At 43.2% G+C, this 8,856-nt stretch overlaps 1 protein-coding gene and 1 non-coding gene across 2 annotated transcripts in view; one reads left to right on the top strand and one right to left on the bottom strand.

Moving 5' to 3' along the window:
* Positions 1–309: 309 nt before the first annotated feature.
* On the top strand, positions 310–437 carry LOC115871392. The gene has a single exon (XR_004047268.1). It is a non-coding gene; the product is annotated as a small nucleolar RNA SNORA17 (small nucleolar RNA).
* Positions 438–979: 542 nt separating this feature from the next.
* ACAD8 (acyl-CoA dehydrogenase family member 8) overlaps positions 980–8,856 on the bottom strand; it is a 24,921-nt gene continuing 17,044 nt past the window's right edge. The window contains exons 7-11 of the mRNA XM_004714210.2: positions 6,705–6,840; positions 6,519–6,616; positions 5,919–6,071; positions 4,172–4,274; positions 980–1,700 (exon numbers count right to left, since the gene is read on the bottom strand). Of these exons, the coding sequence (XP_004714267.2) occupies positions 1,648–1,700; positions 4,172–4,274; positions 5,919–6,071; positions 6,519–6,616; positions 6,705–6,840 (543 nt within the window). The 3' untranslated portion in view covers positions 980–1,647. The remainder of the gene's footprint in view (positions 1,701–4,171; positions 4,275–5,918; positions 6,072–6,518; positions 6,617–6,704; positions 6,841–8,856) is intronic.

The raw sequence follows: 8,856 nt of genomic DNA on the forward strand, positions 1-8,856 counted from the left end.
TTCCATTATGATTCATAACAGTAGTAAAATTACAGTTATGAAGTAGCAACGAAAATAATTTTATGGTTGGGGTTCACCACACATGAGGAACTGTATTAAAGGGTCGTGGTATTAGGAAGGTTGAGAACCACTGCTCTAAGTTACTGAAAGGTAGACCAGGGCTAACTTAGGTGAAGGGGAAGGTAATATCCTAAAAGAGGGAAAAAAGAAAGAGAAAAAAGGGAGGGACAAAGTGAGCTATTGGGAGATTTGATAAATTGTTTAAATGGTTAAATACAAGCATGATGATCTAATTCACAATAAAAAATTACTGCCCCTAGAGGCACTGCAGCGTGGCCACCCTGCTGCAGCTGTGTCATTAGAGGACAGAGAAGAGGGGCTATGTCTAGGCTCAGGAATCTGACGTGAACCACCTGACTGACTGCTAGCCCCACAGTTCTATTGCACCTGTTGACCCGGGCCACCTGAAGGGTGCGGAGGAGGGGGGTTCCCTGCTAAGTCATTTTGCAAAGTGACAAGATCCTGGCAGCTTGATGACAGGTGATGGGCACCATTGTCTTTGGGGGGCAGGGCACCTGAAAGGTGTCGCTGCCCACTTTAGGGAGGGTCCAAGCAAGCCCATGTCTAAGGCTGAATTGAGAGGGGGCTGGCTAGCCCACAGCTGATTAGTTGCAACAACAAAAAAAAATTTTAAAAAAACCCAAAAACAATACCACCATATGGCAGGCCATGAAAACAAAATAAAACCAACAATATTTGACTTATTTTAGAACCAACTTAGGGCAGTGTGGTCAAAATAAAACTCCATTATAGTCAGGGATTACCTGTATTTAAAATAATAACATATTCAAGGAAGAAATAAGAAATCCAGATACAAAAAAAATAAATTGTTCAAAATACTTATGAAAGAGGATAAGTTACAGAAATACTGAATATCATCCCTCTTCAACATGTTACTAAAAATTAAAAAGCACAAATATTTCCATCATTACTCAAGTCAGCTTTATTGTTCCTATAGTATCATATAAATGGAAAGTTCCTAATAATCTCAATCTCTTCATTTTGAGTCATGTAGAGTGGGGAGACACTTCATCATAGCTTCAGAGTAGAGCTCCCCAAACACTCATTATATCTTGATTTATAAGCAGAAGGTCATTACAGAAGGAGTGTTACCCACAGTAACCTGCATTTTAAGTCAAGGTACAGAGAACAGGCAAGGAGGGTATTTTTTCTCTCCTTCCCCTTTACCACACCTTTACTAGATAGTTAGGAAGAGCCCTCTGTTAAGATGCCCAAATGCCTAGAAGACGGTGAGTCCAGAGAAGCAGCAAAATGCAGACGAATCCAGACAGACATCGTGGTTCCCAGAAAGGACTTTTGATTTGCTAGCGAGTCTTCATGGGTTATGTTTCTGGCCTTAGGAGAATAAGGCCATACATCTTCTTGCTGTTTCTGATCTAGACGGTTCCTTCAGTTCTGCTGGTTTCCGCTTCTAGAGCAGGCTACTGCCGACATACAGAAGAAATGGTCTGGTGCTTTCAAAGCCTCGCCTTCAATTCAAGAGCCATCGGTCACGTATCTACCTGGGTAGACTTGACAGTGAATCCTGTTGCACACGAAGCCAAGCTGGAGTAGCATCTTGGAGCACTACTCTTGCAGCAGGCTTCGGGAGATGAGCATCCGCATCACTTCATTACTACCTGTAAGCAGGAAAAGGAATGAAGGGTTTGGCAGCAGCAAGGGTGAAGGCGCTCAGAGCGCTGACCAGGGTGAGCGGGGCTACCTCAGTGTAGCTGTGGGTTTACATCAGGATTAATGCACTTATCACTGGAAGGGAGGAACTTATCAGACTTCAAAGTACAGAAAAATGTCCAGAAGTAATGAATCATATTTACTTAAAAACACAAAAAAACAAACTCTCTGACAGAGTTTTTAATCCTGTTAGGGTAAAAGTCCTTAACTAAAAGTGGTAGGAGACAAAATTGTATTCCTGACTCTAATATTTTTAAAAATGTATACACACAAACAGAAAAAAAATGTTCAAAAGAAAACATAACAAACTATTAATTCCAGATGCTGAAAAGTGCGTAAATTTGTCTTTTATTTTTCCTATATTTTACAAGTTTACATGATTTCCTTGGTTACCCAAAAGTTACATTTCAAAAGAACAAAAGCCTCTTCCCTGAGGAAGGCAGTCTGTGGTGTATTTTTACCAGGGGCCAGTAACGCAAACAAATATGAACCTGCTTGAGCTATGAGCAAGTACACAATCTGAAATAAAATCATATCCAAAGTTTCAGATTCAATAGCAAAGTCCATGATGAAATAAGCCATCATGGTCGGTGCACCGATTCTTCTGAAGTGGATGATGGTGTCATCAGAAGATACACGGATCTGGCTTTTCCCATTATCTCTAGGTTAAAAGATAGACTTGGAATGAAGGTAGTTTTCCATACTCACAAAATCTGTGTGAGAAATACCTTCAGGACTAATAGGGAAAATGAGAAAGGAGAAATGTAATGTGTGTGTTTGGGACTGAGCTCATAAACATACTTTGGGAATGAGGTTAGAGTCGACCATAAACTTTTAGAGCACATTATTAGGACACAACACTAGAGCATTAAGTATCATTGTGATTCCTAAGTAAGCAGTAGCAGCCTCACTTGAAAACTAATAGGTACAAATGCCCAGACCCTAAGATCCTACAGAAGCAGACTCTCTGTGAGCGGAGTGCAGTGCCCTGTGTTTGAAACAGACCCTCCAGGTAATTCTGATGCAAGCTCAAGTTTGAGAAGGATTGCTTTGAGATGCAGAGGAAAACTAACGTGCTAACAAGCTTCTCCTTTCTACATATGACCTCTATTAAAGCAGCCCGCACTACTCCGGAAAAGCCACAGAGGAGAGCCCCTGCTGCCTCAGCTGCTTTTCCTAGAGTTTAACAACGCCACTTAGCATGCTAGGAGCCCTGGTGGCATAGTGGTTCTGAGTTGGGCTGTTGATCAACAAGTATGAAACTACCAGTCGCTCCTTGAGAGAAAGTCGGGGCTTTATACGCTAGCAAAGAGGTATAATCTTGGAAACTCAAAGGAGGTGGTCTATCCTGCCCGATAGGGTCTCTATGACTTGGCATCGACAGTGAGTGGTTTTGACTTTTTTTTCATTGTCGTGCTAGCTGGAGAGAGTAAAGGGGGCTGTAATACACTCTGACTCTTAATTCAGTCCCAATTGCTGATCTGAATATCTGTGACTACCAAGTAGACACTCACAACTTATTTATTACAACACACTACAGTGATGATACAGATATCCTTTAGGCAATAGGTTTCCAAACTTATTTGGCTTACTGCCTTAAAAAAAAAAGTGTCCCCTGGCAATTAAAAACTTTTCTACTATGGCTCATAATCCAGAATAAAGTGTAAGTATCTGCGTTTTCACCTCCCCTGGATCATTCCAGCCCTCCCCAGGGGAATGGCTCACCCATTTTGGGCAACACTGTTTCAGACCTTCTGGCAGATAATTTGTAGAGAAAAACTGGTCATCTCTGCCCTGTAAACTACTGTATAGCAGTGCGGGAGCCCTGAAGACCAAGTACTTTGTAGCAGTAAAGAAAAGTCACTGCAATGGTTTTCAAAGTGCTTCATGTATTATCTCAGTTTGACCCTTCTCTCAAACATACAAAGAGAAAAGGAAAAACCAGAGTGGTTAAAGGACGTATGCATGATGACAGAAAAGACGCAAGTCTACAATCCAGGCTTTCTGACTCGCAGCCTAGTGTTCTTTCTATTTCAACAACAGACCACTACCAGCACAGAGAGACTGGGGGACCAAAAAACCCCCAAACACCAAACTCACTGCCATCAAGTTGATTCTGACTCAAAGTGAACCTTAAAGGCAAGACAGAGCAGAGATGCTCTTGTGGGTTTCTAGGAGTAAATCTTTTGGGGAGTAGTAAGTCTCATCATCATTCTCCCAAGGACTTGCTGGTGGTTTCAGACTGCTGACCTTGCAGTTGACAGCCCAACTCATAACCCTCTACACCATGAGGACTCCTAAAGAAAGGGGTCTGAAAGGCAGAGCCCAGTGGAACCCTGAGCACCCATCACCATGAGGGCAGAAATACTGGTCTTAAAGCCATTGTGAAAGGACATGAATGACCTTTGGAGACTCTTACCTTCTAGGATTTGGTGGACCCTGGAATCTCGCATATACTGCTGAACAGCATAGTCTTTCAGGTAGCCGTAGCCTCCATGCATCTGTAGGGCCTGGTTACATATCTATAGGGAGACAGGGATTAATGTCAACTGTGGAACAGGTGACAATCTCCTTATCCTTGCCCCTGAATCCAGCAGCCTGTTACAAACTATTACAGAGGAAGAGTTGGGAAAGGGAATGGTGGAATCCCCCAAGACTACTATGGCCATTAGGCACCTGTCCAGTCTGGAAATGAACTCTCCCCAAGGCTCAATTTTTAGCCAAAAAGCAGCTCTCCGAATTGAAACGGGAACACAGTTTAAAATAATCGACCATTTGTGATCACAAAGGCAGCATCTACCCAAGGACAAAGTTCAAAGGGTTAAGAAGGGAAGAGAAATAGAATCAAAAACACAGGGAGGAAGTGGGGTAAATGATATGACATTGTGGGGATTACAATTAATGAGATGAAACCCAGGGTATCTGAATTACTAAATGGGAAACTGGTCTGCTCTGTAAATCGTCACCCAGTTTAAAGAGGAAAACATCCACCCACAATACACAGCTATGTTAGTCCCCTAGAGTTTCCATGGTCTGCTCAGAGCCAACAAGTGAAGTTACTATGAGACAGGGCAGGGGAGCAAAGGTGGAGATTTGGACAGAGCACGTGCAGAGTCTCGGACATCTTGGATTACATTGCTTGGTATGCAAAAAATAAAAAAATAAAATGCTTACTATGCATTGGGGTGGGAGGGTAAGGTAGGGTGGGCAATAAATAGAAAGTAAATCTTCCTGTTGTTAAGACAAGAACCTAATTCCAGTATCAGCATTAAAAAATTGTAGCAGGCAAATGAATTTCAAACAGTTTATTGTGAAAGCTGCACATCCAGTTCTGAGTCTCCACATGGTCAGGCGCAGGGGCAGCGGTCGTTCCCTTGGTAACCGGATCTGCCTTGGTGCAGCCTGGGGTTGCTTGGTCATGAGTCACTCACACGCTGACTATCTTAGTTGGAGGGCCTTGAACCAATCTTGTATTGAAAGTGTCCCAATCACGGTCCCATCTGCACTTCTGCAGTCCTGCTGGCAACTGTGACTTACTGATCAGCAGCCAATTATGCTGTTGCGCCTTTCCTCGGCCCTCCCATGCCACACTTAAGCAGCTGTTTTTGGTAAATCCTTGGATGCCATTAAGATCTCATGCTAAGCGTCTCCCTCATCCAGATAATGAGCCTTTGTCTTGTCCTTTGTGTTGTTGAAGACTTTTAATAAGTGTGCCCTATACGTTATGCTTGAGATTTCGCGTCTCCTTTGCCTCCTCCCACACTACTGAACCTATAAGCCTACCCAGATGGACAATTCAGCTTCCCTTCTGGCTGACGTTTTGCCAGGGAGGAGTGTCCCCAACCCTTCTGATGACACTAAGGTGCCATCTAGTGGCAATGCAGCCTTAGTGTAGGAATTACTTTTTCCGACATTTTAAACATGGCACCATGCTTGTTTTGAGCAAGAGGTCCTGGGCTGCAATGGACCTTCCAGAAGTACTGTTTTGTCGAGTATACAATTAAATCGCAATAATGTAATAAATGTATAATGGTTGAAAATCTAGCTATGAGAGCTTCCATGCAGGCCTTTCAACGTTTGCTGGGTTCTAAAGGTGGCTAATGCCTCTCAAAATCCTCAGGCTGCTCCCCACCATCCCAGGAGAGCCCACCAGCGGGATCACTTACAGTAAAGCATTCTTCTGTCACAAAGAGCTTGGCCATAGAGCACAAGGCCACAGCATTCTCCTGTTCCTCCTGCAGGGCTATGGCTGCCTGGCGGATCATGAGCCGTGAAGCTACCAATCTTGTTGCCATATCTGCTAATTTGAACTGTAGGTACTGCAGAAACATGGAAGAGGAAAATTGACAAGATGCCAGGGACAGGGAGGAGTGGGAAGAGGGTACTTAGACCACCACTTATCTGGGGCCCTCTACGAAAAATCTCCATGAAATGTCTTTGCTAAGATTGACCCAAAGCCTCAGTCCCTTGCACTTTCTACAGAGAACATTTACTGCATTGTAAGGTCTAACTCCATTTCATTTGCCCTGCGCATTTTAATGTATCAACTCCTTTTTAAAAAGTCATCAATAGAAATGATACACACACACACACACACACACACACACACACACACACACAAAAAGAAATGATGCACAAGCTCTGGCTAAGATGTGTGGTGGTCTCCAGAGACATCAAAGCCTTCCCCTCCCAGAGAATGTGGGTCACAGAATAGGTGTCATGGGCCAAAAGCAGTGGAAAGCAAATGCAGAGACTGGGGAGGTTACCTGATTACTGGCCAAAGGTTCTCCAAACTGCTTGCGGACATTCAGGTGGTCTCGGGTGAGGATGACTGAAGCATGAGCAGCCCCCAGAGAGCAGGAGGCTGGAAAGGAAGCGAGCCAATGGAACCAGAGGGATAGTGCAATAGGTCCCAGGCCATTACCTTCCAGCCTACCCTTCCACGTTCTTACCAACATTGATTCTCCCTCCATTCAGTCCTTTCATGGCTATCAGGAAGCCCTGCCCCTCGCTCCCAATTCTGTTGGCCACGGGGACAGCACAGTCTTCAAAGATCACAGCTCGAGTTGGCTGGGAGTTCCACCCCACCTGGCAAAAATCAGGGACTGTCTGCCTGCCCAATCATTCATTCATCAGGGCAGCATTCTCTGGTACACAGCCTGTGAAGTACAGGTTCCATTACCCTGGGACTTGGACCCATGAAAACTCAAAATAAGGAAAGATAAAAATTTTAGAAGGAAAGACTTGATAACTCTCACAGGGATCTCAGTGGGGCATTCATTCTAGGCCATCATATAAGGCCGCTGTGAGCTGGAGTTAAGTTGATGGCACACAACAGCCTACACAAAAAATGTCTTCAGTTAGAAATGTTTTAGAACCACTTTCTATTGTTTACCCTGCTCAAACCTACCTCCGGGATTGTTCATAATCTCATTTAGCATTGACTTCATTTTTGCTGTCTCTATGGGTATACTTTAAATATAAGGATTATATGGAGTAGTTTACTTCTAAAAGTCTTACAAACAATAGCTTCATTTCCCCTTTTAAACACTATCCACGCCTGCTATTGGGTGGATTCTGACTCACAGCAACTCTAAGACAGAACAGCACTCCCCACAGGATTTCCAAGATTGTGCATCTTGATTGAAGCGGAGTGCCACATATTCTTTTCATGAGGTGGCTTATGGATTTAAATTGCTGAGCTTTTAGTTAGTCGCCGAGTGCTTTCACTAACAGGACTTCTATGAAAACACTAGTGCAATTTGAAGTATGCAAAGTAAAACAAACCTACAACACTGAAAATAAGGGAAACATTGATGCCAATTTCAAATGAGGACAATTACAAAGTAAAGGAAATAGTGTAGTTAGAGAACTTTCCAATGGAGAGGCAATCCGGTCGATTTCAAGAACTTGGGTGAAGGGAAAAGCAAGGTACAACAAGAGGGAAGCTGACAAAAATACGATGCAGGTGGGGAATGAAAACTGGAGAAGTGTAAGAGTTAAAGAGCAGAAATAAATATGGTTGAATACACAATTCTACAATATTGGTGATCTAAAACAGCACAGATAGACACATGAGCTGCACAGGCGTGGGAGGGAGTGTAGGAACATTTCCTTATGGATATATAGGTTTAACATCCAAGCATATGCATGGACATGGTGGAACATACACCTACGAAAACTTCTTGGACATAACCAGGTGCCTTTTAAGAATGAGTCGCTGGTCTTGGGGGCACCAAGGTTAATTGGCATAACATAGTTCACAAAGTCTACCTCCTATTTTAGTGAGTAGTGACTGGGATCTTAAATGTTTATAAGCAATCATCTGAGGTGCAACTCTTGATCCTTCCCTAGATGGCGGAAAGAAGAGTGAGGAAAATGGAATGGACTATGAAAACATCAGTCTCCCCAACCCTGAGACCTGACGAACTAGCTGGGGTCCAGCTACCACTACCAACTGCTCTGAAAGGGATCATATTAGAAAGTCCTGAATAGAGTGGGGATGTTGATGTGGAACGAACCTCAAAATCATGATGGAGATTAGACTTGCTAGTTAGACAGAGACTGTTGAAACTATGGTCCTTGGTCACTCTTTTGATCTGGCACTGAATTCTCTCCAGTGGTTCAATTCTCAGGTCTATAAGGGGCACAATACTACTACTGATGTGTGCATACCTTAGCATCATCGATCCTTTGGGATGGAGGGGGAAAACATTACCTAAAGACAAAGTTCGGAGGGACTATAACAGAGGAGGAGGAACGGAGATAGGAAACCCAGGGATCAGGTAGGAAGTGTGATGGTACATTGCAGGGACTCAGATAAAATGGAATGGAGTGAGATAAAATGGAATGGACTGAGATAAAATGGAATGGAGTGAGATAAAATGGAATGGACTGAGATAAAATGGAATGGACTGAGATAAAATGGAATGGAGTGAGATAAAATGGAATGGGTCTGAATCATGAAATGCAAAACTAAGGATCCGTTCTATAAACCGTCACCTAATTCACATAAAAAGGTAATAACACAAGAGTTATTTAAAGATGTTAAACTTAGATGGGGGGATAATAACTGGCAACTCCTAGTCTCACACTGAGTTTACA

This window comes from Echinops telfairi, unplaced genomic scaffold (genome assembly GCF_000313985.2).
Source record: "Echinops telfairi isolate 266 unplaced genomic scaffold, ASM31398v2 ScPeMD7_5592;HRSCAF=6446, whole genome shotgun sequence".
Lineage (NCBI taxonomy): Eukaryota > Metazoa > Chordata > Mammalia > Afrosoricida > Tenrecidae > Echinops > Echinops telfairi.